The following is a 22,959-nucleotide window of genomic DNA, read 5'->3' as shown; positions in this document are numbered from 1 at the left end:
AATCGATTTTTTCAAGGCCTCAGTTTTACCATTATCCAAGAATAGCTGGATTTTAAGTATGAAGCCTGGCAAAAAAATTACAATCTACCTGAAATTCCAGGATCTACCCCCTGCAGTTACATTTCCCCTCCACCTTCTTCCCAAACTGCCTTGAAATAAAGACTATAGGCAGCCCTGGCTAACAGCCTAGCTACTAAATACATGTTGAGGATGCTACAGTATTACCAACTCAACAGAAAATAAACAAACATGGCATCACTGGGGAAGCATTAGTCCACAAGAAGTTAATTTTACAGCGTTCTGCTGTCTTTTACATCAGGAAAGAGTCAAAAGTATCTAAGGTAGACACAACATGCTGATTAAAGCTCACATTGTGAAAGCCCTGCAAATTTCCCCAGAGCAAATGATACCTTACCAAAGAAATTATGGTCTTTAAAGCCCATGCATTCCATGTAAAGCAAAAATAAGAACAAGAAACATTTTATGTAAGGGGTCGTATGGGTGAATAGCAGTAAAATACTTAAACTTATGAAGTAAGAGTGAATTAAAACAAAGCCACCACCAATAACTGGAAGTGAAATGTGATGTGGTTGGAAGCAGGACTCTATATGAAAGATGTTAAATAAAGTTTGTCATAAACATTTCTATTGGTTGGACTTATAAAAAATTCAGTAATTGAATAGAAGTCTATTTTCTGTGAAATAATTGAGAAGCAGGTCATCAGAAATGCTTCACTGTTCAGTACGTTTCATAGGAATATTCTACCACGAAAAATGAACTTAAGCTTCACGTAGCTTACTCTTCACGTAGCTGCTTCAATATCATTGCCAGTTTTGGAAATTAATTTCTCACCCCTATTATTTGCATGTATGAAGTAAACAATTGCAGGGTCTTAGAAGTAAGGCAGATACGGTCTGTTTACACCTGGCACAGCAGAAGTATTCTCAGATTAAACCTTCCACTGTTACCACAATGATGACAGAATTGATGCTGATTCAACACAAGAAAAAAGTCTCTTAATGGTGGAGGCTTATTAAGATATTCTATGAACACAACTTCTCAAGCAACTTTGCTAACAGACTTAAAAGACAGTTTCGTAAGAATAAAAAGGGTTATTCTAAAAACAGACATGCAAGTCAAAATGCCCTGAGTTTTGGATTAAAAACAAATGGTATCAAATACTGAAGGAAGTTAGATTGGCTGATGGTACTTCATTAATAATGGGAGAAACCCGCTGCACTACAGCCATACAGGGATGGTACTGCAGGAGCTCTCTAAACATTTTCAGAAGTCACAGAAGCAGCCAGGACCACTTCAAACACATTTCAGGATCCATTATAACAAATGACCAAAAACTAGAAAGCCAAAAGAGTGCGAGGGCAAAAAAAAAGTGTTACCAAGCAGGGAAAAATGCAGAGAATGTATTTCATGAGAGCAGCAGCCAAGAACGCCTCACTGCAGAAGCAACAAATTTCAATTTTTTTTTTTAAAAGAGAAGCATACACACCAGAATATTCCCCTGGGTATGCAGCCCAAGAGAAAACATTAGAGAATCCCAATTAACTACTTTTACAGACCTCAAAACAAGTGCTTGAAACACAGCTACCCTGGATGAAGATGTGGCTACTGAGCGGCACAAAGTAGTTCAGACTACGGTTGTGTTTTAAGTGAAAACATCTTTACATTGTCCAACTACGAGATCACATTCTGCATAACAAACCATTACGTGTTCATTTTGCATAACTGATATTAACAGCAGTGGTTTTACTGGAAACATCAATGAAATCAATAACAAGCCTTTGATACATTATATTAAAGTAGTATATTATTTTTGCCTATGGAAGACAAAGTATTTATCACAGGCAATCTGGGCAGCAATTTGATTTCTATCACGCAGATAAGGAGAAGTTCCACTCTTTATCCTACTTCTCCAGTACCCATGTTTGTGCATGCAGAATGTGGCATGAGCTGCCCACGTGACAAAGTGCAAGAGTTTGGGATGAAATACGTTTGGCAAGGATGGCATGGCTCTCACTGCTCAGGATTCCAAGCAGTACAGAGTAACAAAGAGAAGTCCCCTCTCATACTGCAAATAGGGCTGTTAGACCAAGTGGGAAATACTCTCAGAAGTGTCCCCCGCTCGATGTAAAGTAGGTTTCTGATGGAATACTTAACCAGAAACTCAGCCCACATGCATAGTAAATCTAAGTACTATGTAACTCTACCTCTGCAACGTCAGAAAACAGAAGCTGAATGATTTTCTATATACATTTCAAACACATACACACACGAGATGCATCTGCATTTTATGTACTGGAAAACAAGGCTAAACATTGATATGTCCTAAAGCTCTTTGTGATAGTACTAGACAGTAATCTTTTATAGAAAGATTTTTAATGGCCTTTTTGCTCCTGATCGACTCATATCCTCCAAACCTGCATTCTGTTCAGTGAGCATACAAGCAGCAGCAAGCTGTTCAATGGGGAAAGAATAAATATTTCCTTCCCTCTTCCCTGCTTTTAATTAATAGTTTCATTCTCAAATTACCACCATTGCATTATACCATAGTTTTCTTACAAATCATATTCCACGGAGTTGTGATAAAGCCAAGCAATTACAGATGGGCATAACCTACATGAAGTTATCTAACACTAAAAAAAAGACTGCTTCAGTTCAAGACAAAATCCTTCTCTCAGATAACATACATGAAAAACTGGAATAAAGAATAGTACACCCAGTGCCTGAAAAGATTATGGGATGTTGGAAGACCGACCACATTTTCCCTTTTTTTTGTTCCATAATCTCAATTTAACTTCAGATGAGACTCAGATACTTTCAAATTCCTCCTAACAGTAAACCTAACAAGTATAATCAAACATTTCACTTGCAAGGAACACTCCTGTAAACAGCATCATTAAATAACCCTTCTTACCCAGTAAGTCTGCACCTTCATCCACATCTCCAATTAAGCCAGAGCCAGCAGATGACAGCTCTTCAAAGAGTGATTCCGTATTACGGTCAAATGCTTTGTTCTCTATGCCTTTGGTAGGAGTGCTATGCAAAGAAAAAACAAACATCATCAAGAAGGCAGAAGGAAAACATATTCCCATTCTGAAGAAAGTTCCCTCTATGTTGCTATGAGTAGTTCCCCATGAAAACAAGTAACATTTCCAGAAGTGCTTGGCTTATAGAGTCCTATATTCTGTTTTCATCTCTTTTCTAACATTACCCTTCACAAGCAAAAGCCTGCAAGCAGTCAGACTCTGGGATGCTACAACTGGGATTCTTCCTTCAGAATCTGATAAAAAATGCTGTAGTACTCTGAGAATCAGTCCTAAGTCCAGATTTTAAATGTGTGGGTGAAAGAAAGCACAAGAGGCCAGCAAAGCAAATGCTAGCACCTTGAAATCTAGATTTAAGGGAAAAAGGATCAGAAGTTCTACACCAAGAGGCAAAATACATAAAGAATACTGAAGCATTCTTAAGTTTGCTGTATAATAAGATTCAAGTGTAGAAACAGACTAAAGAACTGCTGTTACACTTAAAAACCTCCAGAGGAATTTGGGGAAAGAAACAGGGTCACAAAAGTAGGAGATTTTATTATATAATGCATGACCTCAGTCTTAAAAATTCAAAATAAGTCATGAGTTCAAAACTGAAGTCTGGTACCCCCTAAAACTGTTTTTCCTACTCAAATCACACTACTCAACTTACCTGGAACCCTTATATCCACTGAGATCTTTATCCATATCCAGCTCTGGAGTTGACTCAATGATCGCTTGAACTTCAGATTTTTCTTCATTTTCATTTCCACCTAAAGAAAAGCAAGTAAGGTGTCTAAAAAAGACAAAATCACTGTGAATTGTGACATAGGGTATTACATAAAAATAATACCACGTTGACTATCAACCTAACAGACTCATTTAAAGACTTATTTAGGTAACCACAGGAGAAGATAAATGGATTTTGATATCCTTGTGCACACTGGAACTTCTAAGCCAGTTTCCGTTGAATTTAACTTCATTCCTATGAAAGCAGACATCTGTCTCATTTCAAGACTTTGCCTGGATGAGTGCCACTTCTGCTGTTCATGTGGGAGCATCAGAAATAACTGTAACATCACCAATAACAAACAGACTTGTGTTTCTTACCAGTGTTTTGTACACCTAAAGAGTGAGTAAAAAAACACATTTGTCATTTGTGACACAAAAATAAGAAATTTCACAACAACTACGTGAGATCCATAATAATAATTTACTAAAAAGGAAATGCAGCTTACCAGTGGACACATTCCTTGTCTCTTGAGCTACCTGTACTTCAATATTCTTGCTTACGTCCGGCTTCTCATTCTGCATGTCTGTGCCCTTAGCAAATCCCTCAGCATCTTCCTTTTGAGGAGTTTCAGCAGGCAGTGCAGGTACATCTGAAGCAGCTGTGGATGCTGGAGTGGTAGTTTTTGAGCCTGCTTGGCTAACATCAGAGAGCTCATCCTAAAATTGAACAATTATTGAAAAAAATTAAATAAGGAATGGAAGAGTTACGCTCTTTATTAAAGAACAAGCAATAAAATGTCTGCATTTTGCTGAAGAATATGCAAATATGAAGAAGCAGAAATAGAAAGAATACCTTAAGCCAGTATCTGCCAAATGCATCTCTAGACTATGGGTGGGTTTTCACTCCTACTAAGGAGATTATAGCTACGTAACACATGCCCTTACTTTCATACTTTTTAAAAATCTAAAGTATGAAAGTATATCAACAAGTTTATTCCATTTTTCTGTTAAGTCTTGCAGACAGCAGGCTGTGTTACCCTGTCAGTAACTCTTCTAGCTGCAAAGTGAATTGCTGACAGTCTTTCCAAAGCTGTTCTAGAATTCGTACTTGCTCAAAACATGTATGATGTCTTAAAATAACTTCTTAAAGAACAGATTCAGAAGCACCGGTGCAAAACATGTATTTAACTGGTATAAAAATATAGCATAGAGAGCTGTACCAGCATTCAGACATCTTAACTATCACTACAGTAGCAGCATACCAGTGAACAAGATCTCACTGCAGATATGAACATAAACCGGTCCATTTAGGACACTGCTCTCCAGCAAAATTAATGAGAAAGCACTTCATATTTTGTGAAGCTTTAACTTATCATATTGCTTGCATTCCTTTTCAAGAACGAAATGAAGCTGAATTTTCAACCTTACTAAAAAACAAAGAGACCTGAATAGAGACATGCCTTCATCCATTGGTGTTAACTGTAAGGTTACCAGGAGTTGTCATTTTTGAATTTTTACTTCTGCTACCTCCTTGCCAGGTAGGACATCAGTTCAGTGATGAAGCTACGCATTTATGTATACCTGCATAAATGAAAAGCCTGCATCCCACAGTAACATTCCCACTTAGAAACAAACTCTACTGCTTTAAGCACCTTCCTATCAATTACTTCATTTTCATCCCCTTTGCAGTAAATTTCAGAACAAACTATTATTTGATATTCTGACAAAATTATTCAGAAATCTACCAATAAACACCTCCAGAATAACTTCTTGTGTGGTTATTCAAGGCAACAAATCCCATACATTAAAGGTGTTATATGAGATACTTGGCATCCATTAAAAATAAAAGACATTATTCCCCAAATAGCTTGTTGAATAGGTACAGGTCAGCCACTGACTGACAAATGATTCATACTTCAGCAAGCACTTACAGAAGGGAGGGAACGACACTCCTTACCATGGGAATCCAGAGTTCTCACGAGCAGGGAATAAAACCTCGAGAGAGCTGCTGGCTCTGTTCAAACATTTCTACATCTTTGTATTCCAAAAGCATTCACTGACTGATGCAGCATGGGCTGACCACCGACTTTCACACACAAAGCTCAAGAAAAATGGCTTGACAGTACAAAAGAAAACACTGAAGAGAATGGGGCTTGGCTTACAGAAATCTCAAGTAATGTCATACTTTACATTTCTGACTCTGCTATCTGCCGAATTTTATTTCAGGGTTCCTCCCCCACCCCGAAGAAACAGTGCTCATTAAACTACTGTGTGTGTTTTATGGGCGTGAATATAAACCAAACTGCTCTGGACCAAAGCAACTTATTCTAAGTAGGTATAAAAGATGACAATCCATACTGTTTTCCAACATCTGTTTCTAACAATTAGTTATTTTGAGGGGAGTTACAACAAGAAACCTATTATAACGACATAGCATAATCAATGTAGTTTTCTGAGCAGCCAAAGAATCAAAACTGCCCCTTTGTATGCCATCCCTACCTACTCATAGTTTTACATAATTTGTATCTCAGTCAGCTCTCCTAAAGGGAGAGCTCTGTCAATTTGTTGAAATTAATTGGCGTGGGACAAAGGGAATAGGAAGATTTTAAGATCCAACATGGCCCTAGCCAAGAGTTTGATAAGTGACAAGTTTTTAGACTCAAACTCCTGCTGCCATTGATATTTGTTTATAATCAATCATTACTTACACTTCCCATTACCTCCATATGACCTCTAGGGAGAAAAAAAACCTCTGAGTTCCAGATACTTCTGTAGAGCTTTTTATTTCTTATCAGCTTAGTATTCTCACACTGGTAATTTCAGTTTGGAGGAGACCAGATCACTTAATCTGCACATAGCAGAAATAACAGTGCATCCTTTCTCCTCAAACCCTTTCACTAACATAAGGAGACTGAGGTTACATGTCCTGGAGTTCCTCAGGCTGGTCCAGACTTCCAGACTTGCTGCACTCCAGCACCACTCCCCCATTTTTCCCTTCCTGCAGCTTGCTCTGTGCCACCCTCCCACTGCTGGAATGCAGAACAATTGGAGGAATTACAGCCAAGCTATATGTAAGGGAAATCATATCACAGGCTAATTTAGGAAAGTTTGGTCACCTACCTCTGTGCTATACCCCTACTATACGTTCAAGTAGGCAGAGGCTGCTTTATAATACATAGTAATCCAAGCTTTCCCTCCAAAAGGATATTAAATCAGCAGATCTGTTTACTCTATTTACATATCTGGTCAGTAGAGAACAAGCAAGTGACCTTTGGAAACAGTCCTTAGTCAGGAAAAAAACACTTGTGAATACAAGAACTGTATTACCACTTGTTTGGAAAATGCAACCCCAACTGTTTCTTCCCTCAAAACTCATTTGATATACCACACCTTATTCGGTTTACACAAACACGAGTCACAGTTCTACCTCCTCCCTTTCAACTCCTTTCCCCCCCTTCTCCTAGCAATGAACCATACCCTGCTCATGGGGTTCCTCCTGAAGCACAAGACACTGACCACTTACCTTCAGACTTGTGTGGGACCGTGGCTGGCTTAGCTCATGGAATTTCCAGTGCTCTGACCCAGGTGTTTCCCCTGCTTCTCTCTGAGCTTCAGGTGTGAGCAGTGCATCTCCAGGAGGTAATGGGAAGATGCCCAGCGATATCGGCCGCTCCTTTCTGTAGCAAAGAGACAGATTTCACCATCAGCCATTTCAGATGTCACACAGCTTTTGCTGTATGCCTCCAAAATCAGTGGGGAAGTTCTAAAATTACAGGATCAGACACGCATATGCTTTTCTCTATTTAATACAGAACAGAGCATACACAGTTTGTATTACAGTACACACTAATTTTTCCTTTTGCATTATTTGATTGTAAATAGGCTATTCCATGGCTTTATGCAGTACTACTGATGGCACCAAATCTAATTTGTGGCAAACTGAAGTTCTACAGAAACAGAACAAACAGATGAAAATGTCAACTTTGGAAGATTAGTCTTCATCAACCACTTAAAACACCACATGGTACTTGTTTTCTGTACAAGATACACACCACCACATTACTTCAACTAAATCATTACCTGAAGCATTTGGGAAAGTCAACCTATTATCCTGAAGTCCAATTTTAGGCTCACTTGACTCATATGCATTTGTGTAACTTGAAGAAAAACAAACAGGTCAGGGAATTACCAGCATCAAAGCCAGCCCAGGCAGAAGTGCCACAGTTTTAACAAACATCAGTCCAACTCTGCTTCACCCTACAGCCACACAAAAGCTTGGGAAAAGCCAGAGACAAGCAGCCAGTGCTACCACACGACTCTGCTTCTGGGAGCTTCACATCACCAATTACAGCTCCAGCTTTACTTCATCAGTAAGGACAGCAAAGAACTCCATCCCAGCTCTTTTCCACCTTTTGTCACTTCTCCTCAATAAACACTTCAAAGTCCCGAAGATTCGCATGTTGCATCTCCCCCAAAACATTCCCAAATCCAATCTTGCTATCAGTAATGTTATCAGTGAACAAAAAGGCCTTCTTAGTAGCACAAGAGAAAAACATTGTGTAGAAGGCAATTCATAGGATGCTATGGCCAGCCCAGAAAAGGAATAATATCAGCTGGGCAAAGCACTGAGATAAAACAGAGTATTTGTTCAGATAGAACAAGGAAATACACAAAAGAAGAGCCATAATCAACTAGCGAAACTCAAATAAAGCTTTAAGTACACTGAAGGCAGAAGATAACACACACAAGCAATGGCAGATTACTTTTCCCAAGAGAAAGCATTGCAAGTGTCCCTGCAGATACAATCCAAACAAAATACGAGCATTTGAAATATCCCATGTGTTTCAGCATTATAAGGATAGTCAAATCTCAGCCACATAGCAATTTTTGCAAGGCTTTTCACAAAATAAACACAACCTTGACAGAGTTCTATGCAGAATGAGTGACTGCATACAAGTTATGTTAAGCAAAAAAAACAAAAGGCAATGTTGAAAAGCATAGGGAAAACTAAGTATTTGAACAGTAAGTGATTTTATCTCACAAGAACCTTCCCAGAAGATGCTCTCTTACAGATGTCTGGGAACTCTTACATGCATACACCTTGGTCTTACATAAATATTGTTCCAATTTCAGTTGGAAATTCAGCATTAACTTAGAGCAAAATATTTCTGCATTACTTGCTTTGCTGCATCAGTCAGGGTTACAAAATAAAAAGCACAGACAGTTGATAGCTGTTGGAGCAGTAACTGCTGAAAAGCATTCAGGAAAATAATAGCCAAAGAACTAAAGGATTGGATTCCAGCTGTCGCTGCTTTTCTTTACATTTCCCACAACTCCACTGTGAACAAAAGACACCACAGAAGCTTAAATTACGATAAAAGAAAGGCTGAAAACGTGCCATTGGTTGAGAAGTTGAGCAGTAAAAAAAAAAAAGGGATCCCTTCAGCCTCAAAGAAAGGCGGCCATAAAGGCGCATTGTGCAGGGCCCCACAGCCCCAAAACGCCTCCTGCAGCGGCTCAGAGCAAACAGAGCTGCCTGCAGGATGACCACAAAGCTCAGCTCCTTCGTACGCATCAGGAGAGGGAACTTAAAATGGGGAGCAGAGAAACAGCTCCCAACTGAAAAGTGCTTCTGTGGGGAATAGTTCTCTATAAGTGTTACCACCCCTTTTTCATGCATTTAAAAAAGCAGTTCAGGTGCACTGCAAAACTGCAAGGTGAATGAAGCCTGAACAGGGGATTCTGTCAGAAATTAGGGCTTATTAGGAGGATGCCTGCATTAAGCGATCTAATTAGACTGAAGCAACCTCAACTTATTTAATGGCTGCTGCCTAGAGAGCAAAGAGCCTCCTCTACTGCCTCCATGTCCAAGAAATACCTGACAATACGACAGTGAGCAGAAGGCAGGCTTATGTCTTAAAACCCTAAACCAATACTTGGAAACAACGTATTGAGGCATTTCCAGGAACCTTCAGAATAAACAGCCAGATGCTGTGCTGCAATAACCCACTGATGGCAAAAACAATACAACTGGTTTACAATTAGATTCCCTCATCCAACACATCTTTACCATTTTCATATGAATAATGGGCCAAGGAACTGAGCTTAAACTCCTCTAATTCCTAAGAGTTAGGAATTACCGCGAAAAGGTGAGCCAGGAACAGCACAGCTTCCAAAAACCATTCGGATCCAACACACATTCAGCAGGGAAGCAAAAGCTCATCATGAAGAATAAGTCTCTTAAATCATCTGACTGCGTAAATACAGGAAGTCTGAAAAAGTTCTCTGAATTCAAGTTCAGCATTTTGCTCTGCTGCTTTTGTTGTGGTCTGGGTTTGTTTTCTGCCCCTTTTAAACAAACAGCCTTAACAACTAAACCACTCAAGAGAGTTACAAATCCTTTATTTCCCTGTATTTAGGGTGCATGTATTCGTTAGTTATACTGCATTACAGTCCTTCACCTACTGATAGATTTTAAACCTTTGGAGAAATGTTGCTGTGCTCAGAGCTGGGTTGAGAAGCGCTCTCCCATACAACCATCACACGCACAGTGTACCACAGAGAGTCACAGGGCTCTTTTAGAGGACACTTTCACCATTTTTCTCTCTTTCAGTAAAGTTTGTTATTAAATTTCGAAGTATTCCAATTTCCAGGTCGGAAAGCTACGCTTCGAATTTTCCAGTTGTCCCCCTTCAGTAATGGTAAAAAGCATAGATGTTTCCTCTGGTAACCATATTCTAACCTATGCCTGCTTCTGCTCCGGACAACCAGGACACAGAACGTAGCGTGAGGGAGGGCAGGGCTGGCAGAGTGCCATCCAAGTACAGAAAAACGAGGAGACAACATTTGGCTGAACAATAGTGAATAGGCTTGCAGAGCTCTAATGCCTCAGTCAGGAAAGACTTCTTTTTCCCCACCAACCAATAACCATGGTTATTTTAAAAAACAGCAATTAATTATCAGGTATTTGTACAGTCTATCAATTAGGTGATCTTATATAACTTAATAGATTTAAAAGGAATGGAATGTGTTAGCATAAGGCCTCGGTCTGCATACATTTATGGCTACAAACAACCAGCCCTTAAGTACCTGACAACAACAAACACAGGCTTTATCCCTGACATTCACTTCAGCTTTTTTGCAGATCACTACAGATAAGTGCAATAGCTTCCTTTAAAAAGGAAAATACATGCAGATCTTGTGCTTGCTTAAACAAAAGGTGAATAAATTCCAGTGGTAAGAACCGTACTGCCATATCCCTGTCCAGAAATGTTAAATTTATAAAAGAATTGGAAATGTATGCACAGCCGACATCTTTCATCGATCCTTGCTCTCCCTGTTGGAAAAGGAAAGAAAGCAGAGAAAAAGCGAGAGCTCGTTCAGCTGAGGTTCAGTGGGTCAGAGTACCTGAGTATCCTTGGGAGGTTCTGCGTCAGAGCTGGCACGCCAGTAGAAATAGAAAAGTGCACAAGCAGCAGAACAGAGAGAGACACCAAGATAGCCGAGTTAATGACCACCGCCCCGCCAACGAAGCCAAACACAAATAGCAGCATGCATCCAGGATTCATGGCGCTGCGCTGGCATGGTGGAACGCCGGGACCAAGGAGGCTATGCGGGGGCCAAGGGTGTATCTTTGTCGGCAAAGTCTGTCATTCAGCCGCTGCCACAAAAACAATGCCATCAGCAGCAGCTTTCCACTCTTCTGCAGCAGCTCCACAGCAATGACATCACCTCTCCTCCCCCCTCGCACCGGAGCTCCTCGCAGCACTGATGCGGACGCAGACACAGCCAGCCCAGGAGCTGTTCTCCCCTCCTTCCGCGCGCAGCTCATAGGCTGGAAAGCTCCAAATCTGCATAATATATTCACATCAAGCCCCCAGAACAAGTGAGTATCAAGATACCCACCTCCACCAACCTGTACACAAAGCAGCAGCGAGACGGCAATTATTCGGGGGTATTTTTTGATACCTACCTTTATGCAAACACCCAAAAAAGCTGGAATTAAGGACAGCGTACAGAGGATATCTCTCAACGTTCAGCAGCACAACAGCAAAAGCTTTTCTCTACTGATTTCTACACTATTCTCTTGCTGCATTCCAATCATACAACAAATCTTTCTGATTCAGCCAAATCGTTGTTGTAGGATTAAAGGACAAAGTCTTGCAAACACAAACGAATGGATTTTTCTTTCATTTCAGGGTGAGAGCATAATAAATAGCTTACCTAATTCTACTGTGCGTTGTGGATTCTAACTGATCACCCCCTGTTAGCTGATGAAGTTTGGTTCTTTCCAAGTGCTCCATATAATTGTGAATCATCTGTTTAAAATGACAGAGAAACAGCAAAAAAAAAAACAACAGCTTAATGCTAGTTATTTCTATTACAGTTGCAAAGTTATTGGCCAATAAAACCTAACCTTTCCCTGTACTGCTAAAAGTAGAAAGAGCATTCAGAAACATTTAATAGGCGAACAAAGGAAGAAGCAACATTACAGTGTTTAAAGCCACAAACCAGAAGAGAATCCCGTAATTAAAAAATTAGAGAACTTGTGCTTTCATGCACAAGGAACACTGGAATAGCATCCAAAGCACACGGGGTATTACAAACAACAGTTCTGAACCCAAGTGCCACATTCAAATGCATGTCAGAGGCCAAGAACTCCAATCACGTCAGCAGATATTCAAGTTTATTACATGACATTCAGTACAGTTCATTACTGCCTACCTGCAAAAAGAGGCACGAAGATGGGACAGCATACACTCCAAGTATTACACAAAATCAGACATTTTCTGTGGGCATAAACGAATTCAACATCTCCTTTCTTTCTTTCAAAATTAGTATCAATTTAACTTCATTTAGAGAACTCAAAGCTTTGGTTTCCAACTGACTTCTCATCAGGGCTGAGTGCCTTTGGGTTTTAGCACAGGAGGAGTTCTGCTTGCTTGCTCCCTTCCCATTAGGAGATGGCCACAGGCCAACGCTGACTCCGGCAGCCATGACTTATTTAACGACCCCTGATTCCAATCTGCCTAAGGACGGTGCTGCTCAGAGCTCAGCAGGTCTGGGATGCGCGTGGAAAGCGGTCACAGGTACTGCCATCCCCACAGTGAAAGCTGGGGAGGTATGAAGAGAGCCCCTGTGACCTCGTGCCTTTCCAGCATTTCTACACTAACGTGCACAATGAAGAGGGTACTGAGAACTGAAAAATACAGATGTCCCACACAAGAGTTCAGCAGATAATTCTCCCTGAAACCTATTCAAGTCACAGGTTTTATTTAGAAAAAGATATCTGTTGAATGAAATTAAGAAGCGAGCTTTACAGAATATCCCGAGTTAGATGGAATCTGCAAGGATCATCGAGCCCAGCTTGAGTGGACACATACATTTAGACCAGCATTATTAAACAGATCTGCACAACCAACATTACATAACCTTTGCTTCTGAGGGCTATTTACAAACATTGGGACTGGATTCAGCAAGACCTGGAAACATCAACAACATGGTACTTTCAAGTCAAGCTGCCCAAGGCCAGTAAGATTGGAGCTCAGTGCTGTTAACCTGGATGTCAGGTTCCCCCCAAACACCAGCTGCCAGCACGGACTACATGCGAATATATACTCTTCATTTAAGGTTTTCTTGTATTGCTAACTAGTTTAAAATATCCCAACTGACGGATAGCCTACAAGTCAACAAATTACATGCTAAGGTACAAACAGATCTCTTGTGCTCTGCATACAACTGAACTAATAATTCAGAATACAAAAAAAAATTATCCTGCTATTTTTAGAGAAACATTATATAATATACTTTAACTGCTGTCAAAAGCTTACGAAGTTTATCCCCCAACAAAATGATACAAACGCAGTGGTTTACTATGGGCATTTCATTAGTTCTCTGAATTATTTTAAAAGCTCGTTCACATGCAGAAGCATTCAAAGGAAATGAAAGCCCCACCTTCAGCTACCCATGCTTATTGTTTTAGCTGTTCCCATCATGCAGACAGAACCAGCTGTTCTATTGCTTCCCATGCATAGCACTACACGGCAACAAATTTATAATCAAAACGATTTTAGGAATACAATGGGTTATTTTTTCCCTCTGGGATAACCTTCAAATTTAAATACCCTTCTGTACCCCATCCGTGTGTCCCCTCATCACAGAGGGAATTACTGACTGAAGGTCAACCTGTACATAAAGTAACCAGCAACTTTCCAGGGAACAGTTAGCATGCAAAAGAACAGTTGGGTCATCAAAATATACAGCAAAGTATACAATCTACTTTCTACCATTCCCTCACTCTGTTCTTTTGTTTACTGAAACGTCTCATCACATTTATTACCCACATACAGAGGCTAGAGGGCACGTCAACCTAAAGGACTTAATAGCTGAGCACTACTCTGCAGATGAAAACAGTGCTGATGGCAAAAGCAGCAAATTCACAGATCGCATACTTCAGCACAAAGCCTGTAAGCTGGAAGAACACAAAAGTAAGATGAGAAAGGCAGAGGTATGCGTCTCATGCACATATAGCACAGCAGTTCCTCTGCAGACCCAGACTACACCGCCTGCAGCATCCCAGAAACCAGGACAGCAGCTCCACCGTGTGAAGCCCACACACTGCCTCCATCCAGGCTCACAAGCACAGAGGCTGACAACAGCAGGACGTGGTCCCCAAGGAGTGAAGCTCCTCATCCTCCTTCCCTGCCCACAGGGAGCAGCAGCAGACACAGACACAAGCTCTTAACTAGTGGAAATCAGTTCAGTCAAACTTGACATAACAAATTCAATGTTGCAGTTAACTGGGAAGTCAGCACCCCAAATGCTCCTTTACAACAGAATTTTGAAGACTCCCTCCAAAACTATTGGGGTCCAAACCAGATGACATCCAGCAGCCCTTCCCAATGTACATTACTCAGTCTCAGTACATCCTTGAAGTGCACTCATCCAGAACAGCCTAACAAATTAATGTGCTTGAATTCTGAGCTCAAAATCTGATCAAGGATTTTGCTATGTTTTAAAATTACATCCAAAGATTGATTACTACTGACAACTGACTAACTGGAGCACATACTGCTCTCACACGTCACAGAAAAGAGCAGATAATAAACACAGGAGCCCAACTACTGTCTGCCTTCACAGAAGTTGGAGTCAAAACATTTAATCATTCTTAACCTTTTGCTACTGACCATTCATTTTGCTGCCTACAAAAGGCCAGAAGCATTTTGAATATGACTGATTACTCCAGAGATGACACAATAAACACTGACCACTCTTCATCATTTTTGTGATTACATACATTGCTCAGTTACCATCAGCTGAAAGGATTAAAGATAACTCAGAACTTGGAAAATTTACCTTCCACAGCTAACAGCATTTCAGAATTCACATCAGCTCATTCCAGGGCACAACACGTGCAAACTGACTATAAGGAGCTTTCAACATATTACAGCATAAGTAGCAAAGACATTTCCCTGGAGCATAAAGCAATAGCCATGTGTTATCTTTCCACCTCAAAAAACAGTTGGTTTTGTCTCCTCCTACAGCATGTAACGAAATCCAGAACTGTAAGGCACTGTTTCCTACATCATGAACTTCAGCAAGTGCTCAGCGAAGGGCAATGAGCACCCTGGCACTAGTTCCTATTGCCACCCTTACAAACATGGTCACTCAAAACAGACACACAAGCATGTATGAAGACAACCCCAGGATGGTAACCAGGACATTTCTCTTTAACCAGCTTGTAGACATCCCCCTTACTCCTTGCCTTCTCTTTCACTTCACTCCTTTCTGTGTCAGTGCCCCATCTCCCCAAGGACAGCTGAGCAGTTGTTTTGCTCTCAGCTCAGGCTTTGCACAGCAGTGTCACTGCTCACCTGGCAGAGCCAGCCACGTTCCACACAAGCAGCCCCTGCCTTTGGGAACGTGTCACCATATATATAGATCTTCGTGCGTCCCAAATAATCTAGATCTAATAAGGTAATTAATATTTTTAGAATCTCTGCGATTCAGTACAGAAGTCCTAAATATGTTTCCATGTAACTCCCTTCCACCTGTGCTTGTGATGAGCTCATTGCCCAAGCACCATTGCCACTGATGAACCTGATGCATCTTAACCCACATAAAAGATGATGTCACTGGTAGGCACAAAACGTGTAAAGCCTGAATTGAGCATCTTTACATCAAGCCATTAATGCTTAGCATAAAGCTGTAGAAAAACTATTTGTTGGAGCAGAAAGTCTAACCTCAAAGATGTTAAGACTGGTACCCCTGCTTAGCCACAACTGTAAATTGAGATCCTCACTTAAGCCTTCTCTTCCAGCCTCCCAGCAGTGAGATTGGTTCAGGACATGTGCTTATCCAAATGAGGCTGACAAAGTGCACGTCCAGTGCCAGAGACAGGCTCACTGCTCTGTCACATTGTATCAGTGCAAAACAGCCAGCAACTTGCATGGCCCAATTATGCTTCATTAAACTAAGCCCATACTCTGTGTGTCAGGAAAAGAGGTATCGAACCATCTCAGTTAGCCTTGTGTATCCCAAAGGTTGTTCTTGTTGTTTTGTATGTGCTTGCTTGAACAGGAAAGGGCTTTACTATAGGCATCTGGGCAGAGAAGTGCTACAGGTGTTACTCAACTGTCAAGTAAATGTTGAAGCACTGTTTGGCCTCAGTTTTCCAACTGAGTAGTAAAGTTTTTAGCCAAGCCTTTAGAATAAAATAAATAAAATGAAATGTTCCCTATCAACTACACAGAAAAAAATACTGTCATCTTACAGAGGGCTTGCTGCAAGTCACCATCAGCACTGCAGCTCTTTGCAATGAAGGTAAACAAAGTAGGTGTGTGCAGGAAACAGGTCTGCTTTAAACAGGTAATATAAGGAACCAATTTTATATGAAATAGAACAGTATTCGAGATAAGCTACAATTAAGTGACAATTCTTTTTTAAAGTCTAAACAACAAGGATTCAAAGATTTCTGGATTAGACCACTGCAACCCTTTAACCTTCTCAATTAGTGCCAGTGTAGCTGCATGACCATTTCCTGCATCTGCTCCTTTATAGCTACAGGAAGAGGGAAACAATAGTTTGCAAAGTTATAATTCCAGAAGTTAAAATGCAGCTCAGCACACTGCTTTACTGCTCATCTGTTCCGGGTACCCGAGCAGAGCAAGATCAGTGCAAGACCTAGCACATCACTTGTCACAGTAGGGATGTGAGAACATGTTCAAGCTGCGTTTATACATCCATTCTGTCTGAAGATGCCATCCTCCCAACCACCTGCAAGTGTCTGGCTATGCAATCTGCCTCCCGCTCTGCCACTCAACTGCTCAGGTAACCACATACTAATCCATTTACAATCAAGCCAGTTAGCTCAAGCACAGACTGTCTTAGCAGGGGAGGAAGCTTATGGAATATGTTGCACTCGCACTCATTAGCTCATCTCTCACTGTACATAAAAGAGCAAGAAAGACAGCGGCTAATTAGGCAAAAGGATCAAGGCTAAATCCTGTCCCCTGAACTTCAGCAAGTCGGGGCAGTGCTGCTGTCCCTGCAGCCGCAGGCAGTTCCTTGCAGAGCAGGCTGGCAGCCCGGAGCTGTGATGCAGAGCACCATGCCCAGCAGGCCGAGCTGGATGGAGCACTCCACACACAGTGTCCCAGAGATTCAGGTCTCCATATCACACTGCAGGTGTAACCTCCCATGGCCTGGCCAGCTCAAGGAGGTCTTGCTCTATTCTGAATAACGTGGAACTTGCAGGAGCAGCCCAGCCACAGCTGAAAACAGACAATGTCACAGAGCCTCAGGGAAGGCTAGAGAGAGAATAAGCCATCCAAGCCTGAAATACTAAATTGTATTTCTGGGAGGGGAGATGAAGGGAAGCAAACAGCAAAAGCAGGGGGAATTAAGAATTACTGCTAGAAATTAAAACTGCAGAAAATACAGTCACATTGCATTTTCAGTGTGACATCTGTCAGAGCAATCACTGCCAACATCTTACAGCTAAAAAAAGACCAATGAATGCTCTGTTCATTATTTGGTTAATTGAAAGAAAAAGAATCATTATTTCAATAAGCACCAGAGATCAATCACTTGCAAAGACAACGGTGACACTAATTCAGAAGGAAAGAAATATTCCTTCCTAGGAAAAGGTCAACATAAAAAGAGGTTTCTGAAACACTTAGTGTAACAGAAGCATTTAAACCAATACACTTGATAACTTCAGGCTTAAAGGAGGCAGAGTACTGGCCAAAATATCTGGCATTTAAAAAAAACATTAATTTCCTACACAGACCTAAAACATTTGAGTATGTTGGGTGAAAGGGAAGCAGGAAATTTCAGAAGGGAAGGGGAAAGAATGGGATTATTACAGACACTCCATAAGTCATGAATACATGCCAGAAACCAGAGCTAAAATGCTAATCTTCTGAGACAGTCCATGACCACAGCAAGGTACGTCAAGAAGTTCAGAGCTTGCAAAACTGGCAATGATCTAATTGCAATCAAAAATATCTTTGAAAGCAAAGCTAAGGAATATCCAAGTTCACTCCCTGAGGGCTGTCACACAGCTTCTAAAAGGCTCTTTTCACAAACAATCACTCTGCTGGCAGCTATTCTTTGTCCTTAGTCCCGACTCTGGAGTTAAGCTTTCTAAGCCCATAAAACCACCTCCTCAGACACTCTGAATGCCTCACCTTTGATGTACTGTTGTATTTCTGCAGCCCCCCAGCTGATGGCCTGAGTACTGTGTATACCTCTTTAATACGAACACACACTTTTCACCCAGAGACAGAGACCAAAGCTTACATAGACAAAAGCAGAAATATCCTAAGGCAAAGGTGCTTGTTTTCACAGGCTACATGATTGCTTTCTGCACCATCCTGATTTCCTTAAGTATTCTGGGCTGTCAACTTGGCTAAACAAAGAGATGAAATATTAAAATATGAAAATGCTGAGACTAAGCAACAAAAGAAAAAAACAAACATGCTGGAAGTAATAAGTATAGAAACATGAGACTTGTTTTTAGGAGCAGAAAGGTGTGAATATACCGTGTTATACTACAGCTTATTTCCTTATTAAGGAAGGATATAGTCACCTCGGTGATAATAAAGCCCAAGGAAGCCTTTCCCTACACCAAAGAAAGCAGATGAAAGAAGTAAAAGCATTTAATAAATTGGAATCAAACCAGTAGAGGCTGCTGTCCATTTTGGAGCAAAACCTATGTAAAAAGATATTTGCAATGGCTCATTAGCATTTCATTGAATTAATGGTGCCCAATACATTTAGTTAACTTGACACTGCAAAAGAAGATTCAATAAAAACCAGTGCCATTTCCACGGTGATAGCACTCATGGGTTCTAACCACACCATGCCAGGCCTTTGCAGGCATGGTACTCTGAAGTGCTTCCAGTTCAAAAGGAGGCAAAACTCAGGTAGGCGAGCAGCATGAAGCTTTGTCACTTCTTGTTTTAGTTAAATTTCTAGTTTTCAACAGATGCTGCATTCTGAAGTAACTATTCCGTACCAAACATGATCTTAGTTACAATAAGATTTCAACAAACAAATTATGAAAATACAAAGAGCAGAAGTTCTGTGCAAAACTCAGAACTCTTAACCAGTTGCAGTTCCAAACCACTTCCAGCTGTTGTCACTATTACAGCATGTTCATCTTAAAATTGCCATGTATTAAAGGTAACCAACATTCACACTCGCTTCTTTCTCCATCTTTTGAACCAGAAATAGTCAATACTGCTCTCCCCTCTGTCAGCAGGGATCTCTGCCCAGCTATGTGAGCTTTCAGGGAAAAAAGAAAGCAATCAGAGTAGGGGGAGAATAGGAACTGTGCTCAGTGTTGAACTACTCAAACTAATGAGAATTATTAACAAAACTTAGTGATTTCCTATCTATCACAGAAAAACACACACATCCAGTACATCCTGGATAGGATAGGATACCAGTTTATAACAAACATCAACAATACAAAGATCCAAGCATTAACAAGTCAACAAAAACACCCAACAATTTTCCCAGTTGTTCAGAACAAGAACATTTATCTGTGGGAGAGTCCATAAAGGCCTTATGAATCCATCTTGCTATAATGACCTACCTCTGTATGTCTTGAATGAAGAGCATTGTATTCTTTCTTGAGTTCTGCCTCCCTCTCCTCAAGTCTGCTAACTAGAAGAAAAAATTGAAAGAGGAATTAAAACCAGATTCATGAATCTGAAAAAAAGCTTTGATTTGTTCAGGATTAGTCAACTAGACCAGAGACAGCAATATTCTTAGTAATGAATAGGAAGGAGCAGAGTATGGAGGTTTTAATATTAATGACCTCTTCTCACTTCCTGAAAATAGCAGCCCAATCTTACAAATGGCAGTCCTTGAAATTATTTTCCCCAGCTGATCTCCAGCCCAACAAAAACATTTTCACATTCAAGAACAGCTCTCTGCCTGCATCAATCCAGATCTTTTCCCACACATGAACAAGGAAAACCTAGAGGACGGCAGAAGCTGCATCGCTTCGCTGCACTCAATGTAGGATGAGAGCTGTGAGCTCTGGTTAAGGCACCACAACCGTTTCCTAAAACACATCCTATCCTCTACAGTAAATTTATCTAACTACAGTAAATATAAACAAGGCATTTTTAAATAGCTCCAAGTCACGTGTTGTGGTACAGAAATTAAGGCTTTTCTGCTGGCATTCACTCCCATCTCCCCAAGTATTTATGGTAATCAATTCACTGAAAGAAAGTATTTGAACACTTCTGTAAGCATTGCAAGAAATTAAAAATACATCTAGCAGATTTAAGTGACATTTCAGGAAACACATCAGCATTAAAGGAGATGAACTGGAAATACCAGAATTTTTCCCCCGTTAAGACAAAGCACTTTTTTTGCTGCTAGAACTTGATGTGAATTCCAGCATTCTCTTTGGGTATGTCATGGCATGATACTTATGTGATATAAGCAGGTGTTTCAAGTTCTGTAACTGAGGTTCCCTTATTCCACTTCCATAAGGAAGCTCTCCATATTCCATTTGTTTAAAAACCCTGGGAAACTTAGAATTTATAATTACTCACCTCCAGAGTCTCACTGCCAAGCACATTATCTGAAGACAAATGCCAGCACTTTCTTTGCTATTTGCACATTCTGCTGTTGCTGACTGGGTATTCTGAAAATCAATTCTCATTACTTTCTGCTCCCACTATCTGTGTTTTGGCTCAGTACTTCACTGCATGTAGGTTCCAATCAAAAAAAAATCTTTGCCAGAGTTAAATACTGGAACAGAAGTACACAATTGTCTATTCACTTCAGCCGGTATAATAAACACACTGAGCTCCTAATCTAATCTTGCTCTTATAAGAACATTAAATTCCTTGACACAACCTTTTGCACTCCACCTATAAATATCTCTCCAAAACTATCAAATCAATTTTCATTTATACTAATGGAAGATTGAATGCTTTCATTTCTGCACCATTATCAGGATGAATAAAAGCTCTTTGGGTTAAACAGCATCAGAAACAACAGTTTGTACATCAGCCTTTTATATCAGCCTACATACCTATATAGTTTTGCTGCACAATACATATGCAAATCTGCATTTTTGGGAGGCAACAGAGGACACAAATATCACATCTAACAAAGGGAAGAACTTAGTTTATTATTTTTAGGCAACAGATTTCTTAATTTCCTCATACAGGAGCACGTTATATGGAAATCTACAGCAAGTGCCCACAGAAAGAAGTGTCAGAAGCTGTAATTACAAAGCAGGACATGACAAAACAAATTTTATTCAGTATTTAAGACTGATGGGCACAGAAGTCAGAAAAATACCATTTTATGAGAGATGCCCATCAGACAGCCTGGTTTATTCTACGCAATAACTCACTTGCAGCTGCAAGGCAGAGCCCAGCAGCCCTCATTTCTCTATCCACCTTCTCCTGGCTTTGCACCCAAGTTCCCACCGCCTCTCTCCCTCACAGACCACGGATCCAGCAAACATTCAGCTGTGCAAGACCTGCTTTAAGACAGGTAAGCAGCCTGGAAATGCAAAACACGTCACTGATTGGCTTTGTCTTTTGTGCAGCCTGCTCCCTTCCCCAGAAATGGTGCCCAGGAGATATGGAGCAGCACAGCAGCCCTGCAGCACCCACTGCCTGCTCCACTCCAAACCCACACTGGGTCTCAGCTCAACACAGCTGAACCAGGAGCCAAAGGACACTGGTGATGCACCCTGACCCAGCACCACAAACCGGCGTCTGGACAGCACGACCAGCACCAACTCCGGGAGATTCCTTTTTATCGGGTGGGTTCTGGGAGAACTATTTTACACAATGTATTTAACAATGATTAATCAAAGTACCACACTACACATTACAAACACCCCTCCTTTCCTGCTTCCTTTCCTTTGTGAAATCCACAAAGCACTGCCTGCTGCTATCTGTGTACCAAACACTTGCACAGTGGCTGTGGTTCCATAACAAAGCATGCTGATCTCTCCTTTTATCATCCAATTTTAAATATTTCCTGAAATCAAGTCACAGAAGGCAGCAACACACAGACACAGCTGCTGCACAGTCAAGGAAGACATCTTCAATAATTCTTATCTTAACTGTCATTATTACGCACAGAAGTTCCAAGCCATGAAGGCCCCTGGAGGGATGCAGCTCACGTTCAGAGCGTTCCTCTTGAGGTCATTCCCAGTTTGCAATGCCCATGTTACAGCTCTGCAGCTGGGAGGTTCACTCAAAAACATATGTAAACTAAGCTTACATAGCCTCTGATACCACATTAACAGACCTGAAAAGAAGCCTTTCCAACGCCAACAGGGAATCTGTCCTGGCCAGACCATGCCTCCCCATCAAGAGGGCCCTGACCACAGGAATCCACCAGAACTCACTCCCAGCTTAGCGATTCCCTCCAGATCACTGCATACACAGAGCACCCGAATAACAGCACAGAAGGCTTTTGAAGACAACCATGAGGTTCTGGCCCCAAAACCTAACAAACTCATTAAGTCACTACTAAACATGCATTCCCGTCAGTAGGAACTGGAAGTTAATTGCAGCAAAACAGGAGACAAAAAGCCTCCCACCAGCACACAGAAACACATTTAAACGGAATTGCTGTCAGCTCTGTTTCACTCTGCTACTGCATAAAAGAGTGGATGACTGGAGGTCCCCTCTAG

At 40.9% G+C, this 22,959-nt stretch overlaps 1 protein-coding gene across 8 annotated transcripts in view; it reads right to left on the bottom strand.

Annotated features, from left to right (window-relative positions):
* Nucleotides 1-22,959, bottom strand: part of SPAG9 (sperm associated antigen 9) — a 58,347-nt gene that overhangs the window by 23,526 nt on the left and 11,862 nt on the right. For 4 of the 8 annotated variants that reach the window (XM_040649877.2, XM_003642356.6, XM_004946306.5 and 1 more), the window contains exons 3-8: nucleotides 19,876-19,946; nucleotides 11,997-12,091; nucleotides 7,297-7,450; nucleotides 4,280-4,490; nucleotides 3,715-3,814; nucleotides 2,933-3,054 (exon numbers count right to left, since the gene is read on the bottom strand). In XM_040649877.2, coding sequence (XP_040505811.1) covers nucleotides 2,933-3,054; nucleotides 3,715-3,814; nucleotides 4,280-4,490; nucleotides 7,297-7,450; nucleotides 11,997-12,091; nucleotides 19,876-19,946 — 753 coding nt within the window. Of the gene's footprint in view, nucleotides 1-1,507; nucleotides 1,520-2,932; nucleotides 3,055-3,714; nucleotides 3,815-4,279; nucleotides 4,491-7,296; nucleotides 7,451-11,180; nucleotides 11,480-11,996; nucleotides 12,092-19,875; nucleotides 19,947-22,959 lie in introns of those variants that run through there. The other 4 variants (XM_015295545.4, XM_004946308.5, XM_004946309.5 and 1 more) reach the window with 2 other exon arrangements.

Source organism: Gallus gallus, chromosome 18 (assembly GCF_016699485.2).
Source record: "Gallus gallus isolate bGalGal1 chromosome 18, bGalGal1.mat.broiler.GRCg7b, whole genome shotgun sequence".
Taxonomy (NCBI): domain Eukaryota; kingdom Metazoa; phylum Chordata; class Aves; order Galliformes; family Phasianidae; genus Gallus; species Gallus gallus.
This window is presented reverse-complemented; position numbering and strand designations above follow the sequence as displayed.